This window comes from Syngnathus scovelli, chromosome 11 (assembly GCF_024217435.2).
Source record: "Syngnathus scovelli strain Florida chromosome 11, RoL_Ssco_1.2, whole genome shotgun sequence".
NCBI classification, from domain to species: Eukaryota; Metazoa; Chordata; class Actinopteri; order Syngnathiformes; family Syngnathidae; genus Syngnathus; species Syngnathus scovelli.
In genome coordinates, this window is record NC_090857.1 from 2,405,850 (window position 1) to 2,425,780 (window position 19,931).

Consider the following 19,931-nt stretch of genomic DNA (forward strand, 5'->3'; position numbering starts at 1 on the left):
CAGACTAGGATTTAGAAGGCCCCAGTGATTCAACACAACCGCGCTGGTTGCTATGGTGACACTGGGTAGTGAGTCAGCTTGTTGCCAGGCGATGACTCAGCAAAACACACACACGCGCACGCGGGCACACGGGCACGCGCTCACACTGCCTCTCCACTGTACAATGACAATACTGTAAAAGCTTTCTATTCTATTCTATTCTATTCTATTCTATTCTATTCTATTCTATTCTATTCTACCTAACAGTACTCCAGTCATTTTGATTTATTAAAATGAAAAATGGCTGATGACTAATAACTTCACTGACTGTTAAATCACATGTGTCTCCCCGCCCCTCCGGGACGCCCACACGTCTTTGCCCCACAAAAAAAACCTCCCTCCACCTTGCCCGGATACGCAACGTCAAACTATCAGGACTCATGACCGGATTCCACTCGGACTTCAAAATAAAACCATGGAAAGAGATGAAATAACACTGACACTAAACTCGATTAGGCAGCTCGGTGGCGCAATTATTATTATTATTACAAGGACCATTAAAACTCTTTCAGTCACCCTACTTAAAGGTAATCCGGATTGCTACAGTCATTTTTTTGCAATTATTAGTACAACTGTACACTCTTCAAGGAACAATGACGATGCAATTAATGTTTTTGTTTTGAAAATTCTGACAGGATGTAAACTTTGTTGGCAGTGACTAGCTTGGGTGGGCCATTAAAACCACACGCACGCACAAGCACGCACGTTACACGAGCACCCACGTACGCGCGCTCCACTCTCACTAAGGATCTAAAGAGGTGGGAGGACTCCCTGTCCGTTGGACTAGTGGAAGAAAAAAAACGGCGTCTGAAACTCGTCACAAGGCAACGTCGACGCACCGCTGGGAAATAATGACACTTAATTGTTGATTTCTCAGAAAGAAATAAAAGAATATAAAGAAGAAGAAGGACAGGAGAACGACGGAGAGGCGAGGAATCGGAGCGGTGCCATGTCGCCACTCGTAGTTACAGGTTGCTAGCGCAGTTAGCCACCTAGCCGCGGTTAGCTAGCCCTCCGTAAGCGACCAACTTTTCAGCGTTTCCCAAGCAAGCTCCGTCCGGCAAAATGTGCTATTTCCCGGGATGTTTATCCGCTTGGCCGGGGGCTAGCATCGGCTGAGTGTCTCATCTCCCTCCTCGTGTGTGTTTTTTTTCCCTGCTGCACTTTTGGGGGCGGTTTAATTTGACGAAAAGTGGACTTTGCCCCACGGTTGGTGTAGTGTTAACCCCTTCCAAAGGCCTCCATTGATTCTACCATTGGGAGTATTTGAAAACAGTTTTTCTAAAGAAGACAAAGTTGGATTCACGTTCCCCTTTTTTTCTTGCCCGTGTGGAAAATGGATGCGGCCATAGAGAAGGAATGCAGCGCCTTGGGAGGTCTCTTCCAGCTCATCATGAACGACATGAAGGTAATTGTGTTGAAATGGCACCGAAATTACACTTTGATGGATTTAAATGATCACAATATTATGTTCCGCGTTGTCCACGCATATTGTTGGGTTTTCTGTTTAGAAGCAACTCGAATAGTAAATTGTTTCTTTCAAGTAAAAGCAGTCGCTATTCACACGCTTGAAATTAATCTCGTTTCCTTTTTAGTTATTGTATTACGTTTCAGACTCAATGATATTACATTTTTTTTCAACATATGGATGGATGGGCGGACGTTGGTGCCCCGAGATACGAGCGCCCATTAACCACTTTTTGCTTTGATTTTTATGCGTAAACTTGGTTTTGTCTAACTCGACTTCAAGTTTGCCCTATAATCGACAATTATTCATGGTTTACTTTTCAAACTGTTCATTGCTACTTCCAGTTAAAATGTACTGTCAAACTCGACCTAAAAAATGACACTTTGTGACTCAACTCAAGCACATAGCTTAGCTTTTAACACAGCAAAGACACAAAGGGGCTTTTAAAGTCATGCACACTCAAAGTCACAAATAATCCTGTCGCTCTTTGATGATTGTGACCCCAAGTAGATAGAAATATAATGATTCTGAATGTATTTGATTGCTGCCGCATTAAGTACTTGAACTAACATTAATAAATTGATAGATGAAAGTGCTGATAAAAGTATACTAGGAGATACAAACGTAAAGTCTAGCAAGGTCTGTTTTTTTTCCTGGGGCATTAACTCGAACGCCAAATTTGACACGCTGTAAGCGGCTGGACTTTGGTTTCGGTTATATTGAGTTTTCCAACTCCAGTTGGGCCATGTGAAAACGGGGGTCAAGGGTGGGGTGGGCAATCAGGCGACCTGGTGCAGCGTGGCACGTGACTTCTCCATTGGGTCTTCTACCGTCTCAGTTATGACAAGATAATGACACAGACGACAAATTCGACGAGGCTTGCGTAACGGCGGCTCCTCAAATGACTCATTTTCGCGAGGCGATTTTCTCAACACCTGTTTGCTAAACTTTGCGTTTGATATCCGAGAGCTGCCTGACAAAGGAGAAGCAATCGAGCAGCTTCGAGTTTCGTGCCGATCGCCAAGCAATTTGTTGCTTACCTGATGGAACTTGTAGAGCTAGATGTGACTCACGTGTACTGGAACACAATTAGGAAGAACTGTGTGTGTGACTGGGGGGGGCATCCATGGCGGTGTTCCAAGCATGGCATTGGCTCTCGCCTTCTGCCATGCCGGCAGTCCTATCCAATTAATCGGCCTTTCTGTCAGGATAAATCTCTCATCGGGGCCAACTTGACTCGATTGCTTTTGATCGGTCTGTCAGAAACCTGCCCGAGCTCGTCGGGGTCATTACACTAATTAGTCGCATATGGACACACCCTGTTGACGAAGGCGGCGCGAGTTAATCCGTCGACTGCAGGTTCCTCCCGCAGCCCAAAGTCATGCAGTGTCGCTTAAATCAGGGGTCACCGACGCGTAGCCCGTTCCAAAAATAGCTCCTCGGTGGCGGCAGGTAACACTGCGACACTGGCGCTCACGTTAGCCTGTCTATGGCATTTTGTCGTGTTCGTTAACATTCAAGTCAGCGAGGTGAAGAAACCGATGTGTCAATGCTCTTGTTGACATTCAGTCGACTGGCAGTGGCGGTGACCGGCTTGAAGAGAAGAATTGCTGGCTGGCTGCCAAAGTGCTGCTTGCGGCCGTTTCAGATGGAGAAAAATGCTTGTGATTGACCAGACCAACTAGCATGGTTTGTGACAGTAAAGCGATCTCCCACCAGGAGCCCACACATTTCTGCTTTTTCGCTCCGCCGTCCATCCCTCGCTCCTTCCCTCCCGCCATCGGTGCGCCGCATCGCTTTCCTCTCGTTCCCGCAGTGTCGTTCGCGCTTCACAAGGATTCAATTTATGCTTGTGAGTTGTTTACTTGAAAGGAGAACGTCGCTCCCGACAACAGTAGACCTCCTCTTCTTGCTGCTCCTCCTTGCCTTTTGACTGAAATTGAAACCTTGATGTGTGTACGTGTGTGTGTGCGTGCGTGTGTGAGTGAGTAGAATGGCAAAGTCTGACAACTGACTACTTGCACACTGGAACCTTTGGGTTGTTGTCTGGATTTGGAAGCAAGCCTCCCCTTCCCAACTGTAAAACTTTATGAACTGTCACACGAGTTCCAAACCAAACGAAGCACTGTTAATATTAAAAAGTAAAAAAAAAAAAGCAGTTAGTCATGTCTTGAATGACATTTGCAAATTCAACTGCTGCTTTCATGTCGTTACATCTGCCTGGGTGTGATAATGCCTTCAAGCACGTCTGACCGCCGAGCGTCCTTGTCTAACGGTACCTCGCAAACTCGTGGGCCAATGCTAGATGATTCCTAGTTTTTGTTTTTCATTTCCTGAAATCAATTCTCTTTTCGTGTACGTCTGCGTCAGACTATGACAAAGTCTCTGTTGCAAACGGAGGGGACTTCTTGGCCTTTATTGTTGCTGACATCGCCAAAAGAATAAAGGTTGTGGTTTCACCCAATGTCCCAACCAAGATGTAAGAAACCTGTTGGATCGTCCAGACAATCCCAGTCTGGATTCCTTTCCGAAATCAGCCGCGCATGATCCATTTCAGGAGGATGGCGAGTACACGGCAAGGGATGGACGAACATGAGTCGACAGGTAGCAAGACGGATGAGTGACGCTCAATGGAGGGTGGGGTTGCGGTGACACACCAACACACACGCACGTACTGCGCTTGGAGCAGCACTCCGTTTAAAGGTTTAAAATGTTTAAAGTTATGGCGAGCTATCATCACAGTCGGGAGGGATGACGACTCAGCCACCTTTAGACCTGAATCCACCCAGCTGACTGATCCAATGAGGAACATGAAGCAATTCTGTGTCATTCGACTTCCTGAAAGTTATGAGTTAAGAATCCTTTGCGGTCCGTCTCCAAAGAAACCATTAGCGTGATGTTGACACGCCCCGGCCGTCTGCTTTGGCTCCTTTTGTCCCGCTCGGACTCAGCCAGCCCTGCTCAAACAAACCTCTCAAGCTGCTGTTTGAGCAGCCGCGGAGGCTTTGAAAGCTCGTTCGGGCTCAGCGCGCGCAACGCATCGACAAGCAGCTTGACGAAAAGGCGCCGGCAGATTGCATTTATAATCTTCTCATTCTCCTTGGCCGTCCCCCCCATCCTCCCTCGCTGAAAATGCTCCAAAGCTCTTCGCAAATGTTCCGAAACAACAAGACTGTGGTTTCTTCTCGATTGAGTGCAGGGCTCCTCTCCTCGTAGCAGCCGGAGCTCCTGGTGGAGCAGAGTGGAAATAAGTGTCGCAGAACCCGCAGTCATTCAAAACGACGTTTGCAACGCAGCTCGGCCGTGGCCTGACAACTTGATGAGATCTTTGGATGTCGCCCCAAGCGTCCCCTCACTGAAATCTAACTTGTGAAAAGGACCTTGGTTTTCGCACAGGCCTCGCCCACTGCCGTAGCATTGGCAGAGACCTGTGAACATTCCCGGCGGTCACGACAATCTCGGGGAGAATGTCAGGTTTAGGTGAGAAGTTGCCCGGGAATCAGCTCGCTTTCCAACATTTGTTCTCACCGACTGCTTGGCTAATTTTTCCAAGTTGGCATCGTGGACATCAAGATTTGCTGCTTCTAAATTGGAATTTTCTCCCGGAATTACTTTGTAGCAAAAGCACAATGCAAGCGAGCCAAAAGTCAGGACTGGGGTGTCAAGTTTAACAGTCACGACTCGCCTCTCATGACCGCTCGGGTCGGCGGCGGTCGGCGCTTTCCCACGACCGTTTTAGAAATTGCTGGAGATCGCCGGACAAAAGCCAACATGATAAAGTTCCACTTTGTGTGAAAGGCTCGGGGGAGTTGATGAAAGGTCCAGTTTGCCTCTTCAGCGCTATTTTGTGACATTCATGGGAGAAAGACTCTCGGAAGATTCTGACGACGAGCAAAATGGGGACACGTTCGAGGTGGCAGAACGCGAGACGCATGAAGGCATTTCATCAGAGGTCAGATGGGTCGAAGAGAGTCGGTGGCGTTGTGGCTGAGCAGCTGCCGCGTCGAGCGCCCGCAGTGCGAAAGGCGCCTTGGATGACATCATCCGTCAAAACGGGTTTGTGGACCCTGAAGGGCACGTTGCACTCCTGCGGCAAAGATGCTAACCTTATCTGCTGTCTTCATATGAGAAGACATTTTTTTCTCAACTCTGCTTCATTGTTGATTAGTCATCAATAATTTCAGATGATCTGAAGTTGAATTTTAAACTCCATGCCGGAAAAGTGCAGAAATCTCCTCTGGCCACACTTGTTAGACAGATAACATTTTATGACAGTTACATGTGTAGTTGTAGGTTAATAGCTAATTATTTTCTTTGTTTTTTTATCCTGGATAAGAGGAACCGGTTCAACCCTGCTCGGGCTATCCCCATTCCAAACATTTCAAACTTAATTTGCCAGTTTTTGTGTGCTTTGTTTATTGTGTTCTGTTTTTTTGTTTGTATTGTTTGCTTTGCAATAAACTTGTTGCTTAGTGAAACGAGTGTAAACACCGCTGTTTGTTTTTCTGCAGGCCAGCTATCCCACGTGGGAGGACTTTGCCAGCAAGGGAGTCAAACTTCAGTCGCAGCTCAGGTACGACTCGTAGCAAACAGAGCAATGGCCGACGCTCGTCGTGTCACATCTAAGTCCTTCCACCAGCAGGCTGGTGAAATGGTATCGTGTGTTCTAATATCGGAGCATCCATACAATACGCAGTAAAGATTGTGAAATGAGCCATCCCAGACCGGTTGTGAAACAGCAACCCAGGTAGCCATTTTGCTTCTTTCGTCCGCTTTACATGAGAGCACGCACAGACACTGTCATCTGATCTTCTCGGTTAGCTTTCTCAGAGTGATGGCCTTGTGTGTGTGTTTGCTCATGCAGTGCTAGAGTAGCATTCATAACCTAACACACAGAGCAGACAATAGGCCCATTGATGTTAATGATGTGGCTTGAGCTGGTTTCCAGTTGCACTGCCGAACTGGCCTTTGAGAGTCTCTCATGTGGCTTTTAGCAGTCAGTCGTCCAATAACTGAACCACAGAGTGAGCGATGTCCTTGTTTGAGTCCCTTTGGCAATTTTTGGTTGCTGCTGAGATGTTGTGTGTTCAAACTAGGCAAAGAGCAGCAAGCGTTCCGTGACACGCTCGTCGTTTTTTTACTCCAGCCACGCGCTGCTCCATAAGCGCTTGGCTGTCTGTTCACTTCATTTCAAACGAACATCTATCCAGTTTGATTAATAAGTCAGCTTAAGTTGCTGAGAAGGAACCACAAAGTCACTGTGTAAATAATCTTTATTTGAGAATCTTTCATATCCTGGCAAATCTATTACTCGCCACGTTTGAGCATCATTCAATTGTTCCCTCTGAATACAAAAGAGAAGTATTTTGTTCCCTTCCTCGAGCCAAATTGTTTCCGACGCGGTGCCCGGCCGTTACACCTGTTCCTCTTTTTTTTTATTATTGCAATTTCACCTGGGTGTCTTAAATGACGACTGGTCGTAACGGCATTTTGATGTGTTCCATTTGCTCCGTATGTGGGTCAGTGTTCAAAGCGTTTGTTGTCTGTCGCACTATTCAGGACCACCATCCTGGTGACGGGTGCCTTCCTGGATGCTTTTCAGAAGGTTGCAGACATGGCCATGGGCTCCAGAGGTAAACACAAACACATCTGTCTGTCTGTCTGTCTGTCTGTCTATCAAGCAGAAAGGGCTTCTCCTGCGCGCTGTGTTGATTCTCCAGCTGCGCATGGGGAGCTCTGAGCTGGAGCCTTAAGACGCTCGCTGCGATTATGTAAGAGCAGTTGGTATTCAAATAAAATCCAGCATGTGGGCGGGAGGCCCAGCGGCAGAGCCAATCGTGGCCGCTCCCCTCCAAGGAAGCAGCAGCAACAGCAGCAGGCCTGCACCGTCATGCCTGAACGTTTTTGTCTTTTTGCTCTTCCAATGTAATAGGATGACATCACGAAAAAAAAGCAGGCAGGCACACTTCAGATTCTGACGTCGTGTGACAATCGCGGCTCGCCATTGAGCAGCTTCAAACAGCAAATGGCGACTGAGCTGAGAGTGCAACAGAGACACTTGTAGCATCACTCGTTATGAATTGTTATGAGCAAAGAACAAAGGAGGCTTTTGATTTTGAAGACGTGTTCTTGTGAAAACACTGACTCGAGGCACTTAAACGGGTCACGCTGCCCAACATGTGTCATCACTGGGAGGCCGAGAGCTTTTCCGAAGACGCGTCTTTAGGTCACGCGCAGAACATCACGATCAAGCTCAAGCAAAACAAGATTAACGCTTGTAAAAATCGAGGTTTTGTCTTGGTGATTCACTAGCTTAACGCCACGTCATGTTTGTTTTCAAATGATAAAACCCATTTGATTTATTTCGCGAGGCAGGCGGAATCCAGGAAGAGAGAAAATCAGTAGCACGTCAGTGTCCTTCAAAGTGTGAACATCTCGAACATGCTGGCTCCAACTGTGGCATTTGCGGCCCGGCAACTCCTCTGCCTTGGCGCCGCTCGCAAAGAGAACCGCTGCCATCTGTTAGCTGTAAGCTAAGTGTTAGCCGGGATGATGGGGGACGTCACACGTGTGTACGTGTTGCCCAAGCGTATTCGCCCACCAGTGTGTGTGTGTGTTTAGACAGCTGCCTCCTCCTCCGTCCTTTGGGCCGCTACTTTAGCTCGTCAGCTGCTTTGTCCAACCCAGGGTGTTTGTCCAATAGCAGCGCAACAGCTGACTTGCACAAGGGCGACAAGGCTCAGACTTTTGCGTGGGTCTCATGGGGAGCCTCGAAGGCCATGTGTGCAACTTGATTGACCGTTTGCATGCGATGGGGAATAAAGAGCCACTGTCCCAATTTGCCCGCTCATCAATATCGATCGGTGGCCGCAAATAGAAGCTGCGAGGCGGCGGCGTGTCTGTGTCATGCTGGATGATGTCACATGGCTCTCTGGGCTCTGTGTGAGTGTTTTTGTGGCTCGGCTGATGATATCACACTCTTGTCAAGATCGGATTCAATTGGTGCTAATGTCGTCAAAGTCTTCTGAAAATTGCCGGCATTACTGAGTAGAAGCGGTTACCGATTTTAACAATCCCAAATTGTTAAGACAAAAATGATCGGTAGAGTGGGAAGCACCAGATTGCAAAACAAAAAGCACCAGATTTCATAAGACTTATCATCAGATGATTTTAAAAAAGTGTTCTTCCTCCTTGCCTTCTGTGGTATTCCCGCATGACTCATCACCATGGCAACCCAGGACCGGTTGACATCTTGGCATCACGAGGCTTTCTCCCCCCCCCTGCCCGAAAAGCAAACACGCATGCTGACAAGGTGCTGACGGGCCATTATGGAAGTTTCCTAACGTCTGCGGCTGAAGGACAACAATAACTTCATCCCGAAAAGCCGGTCAATGAATCAATAAGTGGTTCAATACAAGCAGACGGGAAGATTGATGAGGTTTTGCGCGCGTGGTCGCGGCAACCGCTCTGCGAGTCGCACACATAGCCGGACGAGCTGTTGTTGAATGAGTCCCATTATGAGCCAGGCCAGCCCGGAAAAACGTACTTTCGGCGAGGGTGCCCAACACTCTGGCCTCTGTTTTCCCCTCTCAGAAGGAAAATTGGAAATAACGACGAGCGCAGCTTATTTTCCTTTCACCTTTACGTGCGCTTCCATTCAGCAGACCGGCGAAGACACACGGGCTGTTCTCATTGCGGGCAAGGCGAGGCCATCATTTTATTTTCCTAATGGGTCATTACCACGATGGTGTGTCTCTTGCCGCAGTGACAGGGGATCTTTCAAGTGGACACAGCTAATTGTGGAAATCTGCACTTAATTGCCTACAGAAGACATATAATGATCGCGAAGCACTTAAGATAGTTCGTTCATTTATTTTTTTAATATTCTTGTTTTGTTACTTGACATAACCTGAGCACACTCTGGCAGCTCCCTATTTACCATTCTTTGCGGTTTATAATCAACAGCAACACACGGGAGGGGAAAACGCTCGATGTTGCTTGTCCCATGACAAACGGCGTGCTTGTTTGGATGGCCTGGAGCGTAAAATGTGCTCTGTGCACCGGGCGGGATTCAAACGGCCGCAGTCATTTTAATGGCCCGAGTGTGACAGGGAGGGGAAGGCAAATAAAGCAAACATGCCTCGTCACACCTTGCAGCAGGCTTTGGGTGGAGCTCGTAGGAGTGAATTGCTCTATGTTCACTGACATCACGTTCTTTGCATGAACGCTCACATTTGCCAGAGTTGTGCCGCTTTCAGTAGGGTTTCCACCACCCCCCCACCCCCTCTGGATTTTACATAATTCCATCGATGAGTCAGCAGTTTTTTTTCCCCCCCTCGTGTTCTTTCGTTATTCCATCCAGCCTGCTCGGTTTAATGTTGCACTGCCTGTTTTGACTTCGTAAAAGATGACGTGCTGGTAAAATGTGTGTTTCTCATAAATTTATTGCCTGTAGTGCATAAATCACTCAAGTTAATCCCACGAAGACGCTCTCGCAAGCCTCCGTTGTTACTTTAAAATTTGAATGGCTGCCTCGCCCTTAAGTTACTCATTACACAATGAACCAATTAATATCTACAGTCTAGTACAGGGCAGCCTCCATTTTTTTTTTTCTCCAACGGGCGCATTAAAACTGACATTGGTTCACAAACTGCTGTAAATAATTTCAAATGAATTTCAAAGCACAAAAGACCACTTAACTCATGGGTGTTTTTTTTGTTTTGCAGGTGCTACCAAGGAGATCGGCTCGGCGCTAACCAGGATGTGTATGAGACAGCGCAGCATTGAATCCAAACTCAAGCTTTTCACCACGTAAGACACGCACACGCTGTTGTGCTTGTGACGTATTCAAACACCTGAAGGCAAATGAGGAGACGCAAAAATGTGGCTGCCACCTTTTCTCTCATTGTGGGAATGCCAGACGGTGACGTCTGCTCTTATCAAGAGGAGGCTTGTCATGAGTTGACAGTGTGTGCGAGGGCAGCAGACCCTAAACGCTTAGCTTGCGCAACAGCCTCAACTTTAAAGTGTAGACATACGTCAACTTTGAGTGCCTCGATTAAGGTCGGCAATTCCCGGGAAATAGCGACCAGGCATTTGCATGTCATCTTCTGTAAAACGACCAAAAAGTGATTTCACCAAGACGTCTTTTGCCCTCCCAGAGCGCTGTCAGAAAGTCTCATCACACCGTTGGAGTTGAAGATGGAGGAGTGGAAGAAAGCGGCCAGTCAGCTGGACAAAGATCACGCCAAAGGTTTGCCAGCCGGGCACGAAAAAAGTGCCTGCCCGCTCCGCAACGCCGCATTCACGTGCATGTATTTTCTTTCTCGTTTCAGAGTATAAAAAGGCGAGGGCAGATATTAAGAAAAAGTCATCCGATACTGTCAAACTGCAGAGGAAGGTCAAAAAAGGTATGATGGAGACAGCTTGTTTGATCCCAAAAAAGTTCCAATTCTTACATCATTGTTGTTGTTATGATGAATTCCAATTTTTGACTGAGTGTCTGTGGCTTCAAATGGCGCAGCCTGACCCCGTGAGTGGCGCGGGAGTCAGCCAGTGAAATTGAGGAATTTGAATATTTGACCCTGGAGGGTTTTGCTTAATCTCTTGTGGAAGGAGACTCCCGTGACACACCCGGTGATCACCATGGCAACACCTGGCCACACGATCCCCAAAACCGAAGATTACCACTTGGCAGAATATACGATTGCCTACGGCCTTTTATGATCGCAGCAAAGAGGCAACGCCCCAACACATGTTGAGACACACCTCCTCAAGCTCTAGCACATGCAACACACACACACACACACACACACTTGGTAAACACAAAGCATACCCAATGAGTGACACTGCCGACCCTCCCAAGGTAAATGCAACTCGTTTCAGCCGTTGGCTTTCGGCACGGCGGGTATATTTTGTGATGCAACACGTGGTTATGTTTCGGCATCGGAAAAGATTTTTGCAGGTTCTACTCGAGGGAAGACATTTCTTTTGACTTTGAAGGGAATTGAAGCGACGCAAGCAAGGTTTTTGTGCTGCATTACTTCCCACCGCTGCTCTCCTTGCTTAGGCACTCCTGCCGTTTTGCATGTCAATTTCTTTTCCTCGGTCGGTTCACTTCAGTTCATTCATGATGGGCTCGGGCGAAAATATAATTACGGAGCGTTCCGCGTTTGCGTGCGCGTCCACGAGCTCTATCATTATGCGGTATGCGACCACTTCAGATGGCGTCTCAAGTTGCTCGGAGCGAGAGGCAGATGATGGGAGGAGATGAGGGTGCTTTAAAGGTGGCTGTCGGTCGCTGTGCGTTACTACGACGAGGTCAGACATTATTTGTGAAACTCTCAAGTTGAAATGAGAAAGGGCGAGAAAGCCTGCAAGTACAAAGTGTCACCCCGGGCTGGGAATGCCCCAAAGACGAGCGAGCGTGGAGCTGGGTGCAACACACTTAGAAAGCTCGCCGTCCTCCATTTTGTGTCCGTGTGGCTCGTTGCGATTGATCTGCCGAGATGAGACTGCCCGACATACCTTCTCGTTATCGCTGTCGATTGTCATTTAAGGGCGCCCCAGGCTAGTAGTCAGTCCCCCATTGTGCGTGCGGGTTTCAGGAATGCAGACGGACTGGTTTTAGGTGTGAAGAAAGTGCTTCTCAAGCATGGCCTTTTCTTGCCTACTGCTGCTTTCTCTCAAGTGCTGCAGGCTGTATACGCTCACTCTAATGGCTTTCTTTAAACTGTTGGGAATCGAAACCGGCGTGGGCGTCACAAATTGAAATAGCTGCAATATTATTTACTGCGCAATAAACACTCAATAACGATAACCCCAATTTGGACATTTTCACTTTTAAAGGTGCTCTCACTTTTGTGCCCGCAGCTTGCACGTTGATGACTGTGCGTTGAGTTATTTTGAGGGGACGGAAAATTTACGGTTTGTTAAGCTCGACACTGACAGCTTCAATCTGGAGCAATTACAATCTCCGTTTCACCCCAGCCCCCCAACCCGCCCCTTTTCTCGCGGAACATTTCATAGTGTGGTTTTTCTGTAAAATGGTTTCACCTCATGCAGCGTAGCAGGAGTCATGTTCCACCATTCATGTCGGTGTATTGTTGCCATTGCCAAGTCACAGCCACACATTGTGCGTGTGTGTGTGTGTCTGTGGAGGGGCGTCTGTGGAGGTCAGACCTCAGGCAGACTTGGCGACATGGAGCTGCTGTTAGCTATGTCAAAACGATCTCACTGACCCAGCGGTGCACCCGTACGCAGACGCTGTTCAACAAAAATGTCTGCTGGCCCTCTGCTCGCACATGCGAGGTTGGGTTGCTTTAGGAATTTTTGAAATGGCCGACGACTGGCGTACAATCATCCTCCGATGAAATTCAGAGCAACCTAGAAGCCAATTAGAAATATGGAAAAACAGAGTACACTGCCCTCTGCTGTCACTTAGTGAGACACATACTTAAAAGCGACAAACAGTCTGGTGTTTTTCTTCTTCTTTTTTTTCTCAGTACGTGGACCTGTGGGAATTGTTGAGCGCATCCATCAGTTAGGAACGATAAAAGCACTGCCTTTTGCGTGTTTGTCTTCAGGCAAGGATGGTGTGCGCGGGCAGCTGGACAGCGCACTGCAGGACGTCAACGTGCGCTACGCCGTCCTGGAGGAGACGGAGAAGAGGGCCGTGTGCCGGGCGCTCATTGAGGAGCGGGCGCGCTACTGCACCTTTGTCACCATGCTGAAGCCAGTGCTGGTCAGTGTTTGCGTGCGCGCACCTCTGCCTCCATGTGCTGACGACGGTGCCACTGTGCCATTTAGGACCACGAGATCAACGTGCTGGGTGAGGTGACCCACCTGCAGCCCATCCTGGACGATCTCACCTCGCTGACGGCCGAGCCCAACAAACTGCCACCCGCCAGCGAACAGGCACGTGTCCTCCTTGTTTCAGTATTTTCATTTTTTTTTCCTCTTTGATACCAAAGAACAGTGGACACGGCGCCACCTGGTGGAATATTGAAGTTGTTGGTCATCGAGTTACAGAGGCGTTTTGGTGTTTGTGTTGAATGCAGAGGGTGCGACACAACACTGAGCCGCATGGCCACATATTTGTTACATAGGTTGAATACCCGGTTCTGATTTGATGTGAGTTTTCTTCATTTTCTCAGGTGATTTTGGACCTTAAAGGTTCTGACTTCAGCTATGCCTACCAGACACCGCCGGCCTCTCCCTGCAACACGCTGTCCAGGAAGAGCAGCGTCAGCAGGTGACATGTTCGGACTTAACTTAATTTCTTGTTTTTGGTGTGACCTTTAACACTCTTTTGACTTTTCTTTGATTAGCTACCATTCTGGGTCGGTGCGGCACGTCCCTTCCTTGGACTCCATCAGCTGTGCTGTGGACGGCGTGCACATCCAGGTAACGGCAACTCACGCCATGTGTGGAAAGTGAACATTTTTATGCTCACTGACTTCACAAAGTTGGATGACCATGCTTGCAGCTGCCTAGTTTTGTGTTTTTCTTCTAGAGGCTTTTGGTTGACTTTCATGGTGTACCACTTTTGGGGGCGTTTAGGAGTGCATTGGGTTTGTTTATCTTCCAAGCGTTGGTGTCATCCACGGATTTAGTGCAACTTTATCCACATGCTCGTTTCTTGAAGGAAATAATGACAAAACGTAAGGCTGTACAATTTATCGAATTTATCAAAGTCATCCATGGCAAGGGAAGAAAGTACTGGGAAAATGGAGATGAGACCATCGTTCCTCAAAATGGATCAGAATCTGTTGATGAGACTTTTTTTTTGTTTTTTTGTTCACTCTAAGTCGAATTCTGGAGAATTTGGGAGAATCCACTGCTTACTCAATAGCACACTCACTAATGTTTGACTAAATGGCTGTTCCAAAATGAAAGGTCTAAAAAGGACACGCTGCTTCTCCTGTGTGCAGCAGCGCTCCTGCCGCAATCTTCCCATGGGCAGCGCCGAAAATGGCCGCTCCCTCAGCGAAGGGAGCGCTCCCTCTCGCTCGGGCGCCCGACAGGTTGGCCGTGCTCGCTGCGGTTACGCCGGCCGTCGCCCCCCGCCGGGCCGCCGCGTCAGCCGCCGGGATGTAACCACTGTGAGGCGTACTCGCTTTCTCCCTTTTTGTGGTGTGGTGCATGGTGGTAGCTGTCCGCCCCATCGCATCGGCCTCCCACCGTCTGTGCGTTGACCTTCACTTCCACCCTTTCATGTGCAGTTAGTCATCCAAAATGAAAGAGTCTGCCGTATTGCTTGGTTACCTTTTAATCGGACACACACAAACATTGAGCAACTATGTTTTCCCAATTTTGAGGCTCAAATCCAAAATCTGTCAAATTAACAACATCTGTGACTTTTTCATTTTTGTTTGTTTGATGTTTCATTAAGAATGAATATTTGCACATAAAACAATCATGCATTCGTGACATGGGGGCGCATCCCAATTTTTGGTCTCATTCCCCTGCTGCATTTAGCATCCCTGTCTTGATTGTCGTTTTGTTGTTCAGCGGCTCATCACGCTAATGTTTGTGCGCATGTGTGTCAGGATGCGGTGGGCTCCACCAATCAGCTGGCTTCTGCGGGCATGAGTGGCGAGAACGGCCTCCTGGCGCCTCCTCACAGCGAGAGGGCCCGCGCTATGTCTACGTCTGGCCAGGTACTTCATACACACAGTAGCTGTGCCTCATCAGGCAAACATTTTGAGTAAATCAGAAAAGTAAAACAGGTTTGCTGATAGAGCCTAGAAATAATTACTCCCAGAGCATGTGTCATCGAGATGCCCCCCCCTTTCCAAAAATGAATAACTCATTGTTCACGTTGGTCCGTTCAGTCGTGTTCTGCCCGGGATCAGCTGGCCCTGACTCTGGGTGCCTTGACGGCGGATGCGCCGCGTAGCAGCCGGGACTCACTGCACTGCTCCAGCGGCTACAGCACGCAGACCACCACGCCGTCCTGCTCCGAGGACACCATTCACACGCACGGTGAGTAGCACACGTGTGCACGCCACTTTGAGTCGCCCTCGCCACTGTCTGGAGCCTTTCGGTCCGTCATTTTGCTTTTGTTTTCTTTGCTTAAAAAGAATCCCTCCTTCCTTCCTTCTTTTCCAGCTGTAAAGAGAGAGCCTCCCCTCTATGGTAGGTCTCTGTTTGTTTTCCTTTTCCTTCCTCCTCATCCTGCTTGCATCCTCCCTTTTCTTCATCTTCAGTTTAATGAGCTTGAGTCTCAATTGACTTGCACTCGAAACCACATGAATGGAAATGGCACGAATCGGCTTTTTTGTTTCAAAGTATTCAAAACAAAGATGGATGAAGTGCAATTAGTGTACGTGCACGCCGCCGTCGACTGTCGACCAGATGCACCCTGGCCGCTTGACAGCTGAGGGCACTGCATTTACCCTGGTTCCGTGTGAAAGCTACTTTTCAAAAGTAGCCACATTTGTTGGCAAACGTTATTTCTTCTAGCAAGTTCAACTTTGCAAAGAGCACAAAAGTGCCCCGATGTCACTCGTGCGTCTTGTTCTCCCTCTCCAGTTGACTACGAGTCAATCTCCCTGCACGGGGACAGCGACTCCATCTCCCTGCACCACCTGTCGCACGGCAGCAGCGGGGGCGGCGGCACCCAGTCAGACTTCGACAAGTCCTCCACCATCCCCAGGAACTCGGACTTGGGCCTACAGTACCGGAAGTTCGCCCAGTCCAAACGGCCCGCCTCCACCGTCAGCCTGCTGGCCGAGACGGAGCTGACGGGCGGCTCGCACACGGCCACCATCCGGCGCAAGCCGTCGACCAAGCCCGCGTACCGACGGGGCACCATCAGCGGCGGCGTGCCCATCCCCATCTGCACGCCGCAGGTCCCGGCGGGGGCGACGACCCGGGGCAGCGACGAGAACGTGTTCATCGCGACGTCAGGAGGAGGTTTCGGTTACAATAAACTCTTCGCTTCCACGCAGAGCCTCAGCGCCCTGCCGCTGTCCTCCACCTCATCATCATCCTCGTATTCGCCATACTATCAGCTGGTGCCTGGTCAGATGCCCATCCCGGTGCCGCCAGAAGGCGCCGTTGCCAAGCAGCAGCAGCATCTGCAACAGCTCAACCACCAGGCGCAAATGCAGCAGCAGCAGCAGCAGCAGCATCTGCAGCAGCTCAACCACCAGGTGCAAATGCAGCAACAGCAGCAGCATCATCATCTACAACAGCTCAACCACCAGGCGCAAATGCAGCAGCAGCAGCCGCATCTGCAGCAGCAGCATCTGCAGCAGCTCAACCACCAGGCGCAAATGCCGCAGTTTCACTACGAGCAACAGTTTCAGAAACAGAACCGGCCCCAGATCAACAGTCAGGCTCAGTTCCAGGCCCGAGTCCAGTTTCAAAACCAGCAGCACAAACAGAAGCTCTTCCAGCAGCAGAAGGCCCAGCTTCCGGCCTCCCATGCCCAGCGCGAGGACTCCATCCCAGGCTACTTGACTCAGGAGCAGAACCCACTGCTCTCCAGCCGGGACCAGGACCTGGACCAAGATCTGGACGTCCCGATGCAAGCGAGGGGGGACATGGACATGCTGAAGCTGATTAAGGGTGTGAAGCTCAAAAGGACCCTGACCAACGACCGCTCGGCCCCCCAGCTTCCCCCGCCCATCAATCACAATTGAGACGTTGCTTGCCTATTTTTTTCTGCCTTTTGTTTGACTCGACGGTTCTCCTTTTTGACCAGGACATGGAAATCTTGTTAGTCGGCTGGCAAAGTCGTAGCAAATTTCTCCAACGTTATCTGTAAATGTCCACAAGGAGTGAAGCTTTGGCATTCAGCTCCCCAATTTCACATGCGAGGGCAGTACCTAAGTTTCCTTTGTCGATGTTAGAGTTGGTCACTCTTATTTCGGTTTGCACAATGCAAAAAAAAGAAAAAAAAGCTTTAAGTTCTTTTTAAGAGCCAACTTGTTTTATTTTTTAATCTTTAACAGTCATTTACTTGAACCCTGTGAATTCATATGGAAAGTTCAACTTAGAAAAAAAAATGCTGGAATTTTGTAGTCTATTAGTTAGTGAGGAGTCACTTCCTGCTTGCAAGAATTCTGGCTGTCTGACCTGGGTGCGCTTGATGCGCCTCTCCCAATTGGCTCAGCTTTCTACTTTAGTCGCTTGTATTTTCAAATGCGGATCCATTTTCTTTTATTTTTCCAATGCTGATCTTTCCAACAGTAATTCAATGTTGACTGAACATGAGGACTGCAAATAAGTTGGAGGAGAAGGAGCTGAGTCAGCAGTTTTGGGAATGAACAGAATCCTCCCAGTTGAACTGTAGTGCTTCATTTTGTAAGTGTAGTTTGATTCTTCTTGGACCTCATAGCGGGGCTATGAGGAGGAAAGCTCAAAATGTTCCCGTTGCTTTACTCGTTTTGGCCGCACGATGGCGCTCTTCGCTTTTGGGATTGAGTTCAGGGTTAGAGACGCTTTTATTCAGTCCATGCAACAATTCTATGAAAAAAAAAGTTCCTTTGAGGTGTTTTAGAATACTCAGTTGTTTTTAATTTAGTATGAGAAAGTAAAAATAGTAAAAAAAAGATTTGTTTTGTGTGCCTCTTATATGCTGTGCAGGTTTGGCGAATTGACTTTTAGTCTTAGTTGGACGAAGTTTTGATTTCTGGTCTGGCCGGTGGTCGCCACGGTTACAGCTCAAATGGCTTTCTCTTGTTCTGTCTGGTTGTACATATTCCTTTTGAAATATCTATACATGCATATTGTATTTTTCTGCATCGGCTCCGTCAGGTATGACGCCGACGTGCTATTTTTGTAGAAGATCCTTAAAATGTCCCGGCAAGGGCACCAACTATTAGAATGTACTTTTTTGGTTATTGTTTTTTTTTTTTCTTCCTCTCCAGTGCCGTCACGCTCCTCGAGTGTCATCACATCATAATTATATCGAGAGTGCTCGTCAAAAAAAATACTGCTGTCTTTTTTTCATCCTCACTTGTCCGTTTATTTGCGAGCTTGTTTGGCAGCAGAGATGGGCTTCATAAATCACTTAGATCGTTAAACGCTAGAGATGAATCGTAAAATAATTGAGGCACAATGGAGGTCGCCGCTTGTGTTTGCTGGCCAAAAAAAAACAATACGATGTCAGAAGATCAATGGAGGGCTGTTGCTGAGTCATTGTTGAGGCTTGATTTGGAAAAAGGTGTAGATTCTTGTTAACTTTATTTTTTATAAGTGCATAGCAAACGTGATTAAAATGCTACTTGTTACAAGTACGTCTAGTTTTTGGAATGATGAAACACTCGCGTGTTTTTTTTTTCTTTTCCACCGCTCTAGAAATTAAAAAAAAGGCCTCAATATTGTAATTAGGTTTTTGTCCTACTGTCTATTGGGTTATTTCTGGAGTTTTCGGTTGATGATTAAACATGGAGCAGGTCACGCTGCTCCATGAATATTTGAAACAAACAACAGGAGAGTTGACTCATTGATTCTTGATTCCCCCCCCCCCCCCCCCCCTTAAGGTCAGCCAAGGTCGTTCCAAGAGGATTAAAAGCACATAGAGTTGGTCTATGTCCCCCCCCACCCTACCGGTGAGGCCATTTTGTTAAATTTTGCTCTCCTATGACTTTAAAAAGTGAATTTAGAGGATTTCTTGCATCATTATAATATTCAGGCATCTCTAATGATGTGACCTTTTCCTAGAACAGCGATGACAACAGGTGGATTGACTCACCTCTGCTTTTGTTGTGCACTGACGCACCTCTTTGCTCTCAGGTAACACACACACACACACACACACACACAAGCTGATGCTGACTCATCATCTTATGATGCCCCGTCCACTTTCCCTTAAAATAGCAACATCCAATCTTCTCTAATGGATGTTATGATGCACTCAGCAGGAGCCAGGCCAAACCGTGTACAAGTCTAATCTCCTCATTGTGTCACATGTGCAAAATTTTCCCTGCCGTCATTTTGAGCTACGGCACATACTTTGGAAAAAAACGCCACGATATCATAAAAAGCAATCTGAGCACATCATATTGGCTGCTTTTGCCACCTGGGCCATTCCAAGTGTCTTATTACTTTTGAGCCTCTAAAGTAGGCGGAACATAAATGCCCTCAAATTAAAGCTGAATTTAGTATTACAGCCAGATTTGGACCCCGGGCCTTAGATTGGACGCTTTTCCGGCCTTGTCATGGAGAGAAAGTGATCACAAGCAGACACGCTTATGCATATTGGGAAAGTGAGTCATGGCTGGCCCAAATCGGACCAGTGACTGACTCAGCGGCCACGTCACGGTGATTCGGCACAAATTTGGCTGGCGCTTGTTGCAGTCACATTGCACCAGCTGATCGTGCCTGCTCGCACCGGAAGGGGGCGCAGCACACCGTGACGCAACTCATGAGAAGAGGGACAAAGCTTGAAGCCCTCACACCACACTGCTAT

General features: G+C 48.1%; 1 protein-coding gene across 6 annotated transcripts; it reads left to right on the forward strand.

The window, feature by feature from the left end:
- The first annotated feature begins 733 nt into the window (after positions 1-733).
- Positions 734-18,949, forward strand: mtss1 (MTSS I-BAR domain containing 1). Of its 6 annotated transcripts, none has more exons than XM_049732893.2 (15): positions 734-1,447; positions 6,019-6,080; positions 7,067-7,140; positions 10,234-10,318; positions 10,669-10,760; positions 10,843-10,917; positions 13,093-13,250; positions 13,316-13,423; positions 13,663-13,760; positions 13,837-13,912; positions 14,440-14,610; positions 15,058-15,168; positions 15,343-15,493; positions 15,620-15,646; positions 16,043-18,949. In XM_049732893.2, exons 1-15 carry the CDS (start codon positions 1,376-1,378, stop codon positions 17,155-17,157), a joined length of 2,475 nt encoding a protein of 824 aa, XP_049588850.1. In that variant the 5' UTR covers positions 734-1,375; the 3' UTR covers positions 17,158-18,949. The 6 variants fall into 6 exon arrangements, with proteins under 6 accessions (XP_049588850.1, XP_049588851.1, XP_049588852.1 ...); XM_049732894.2 differs by having other exon boundaries at positions 15,364-15,493; XM_049732895.2 differs by lacking the exon at positions 15,620-15,646.
- The last annotated feature ends 982 nt before the right edge of the window (positions 18,950-19,931 follow it).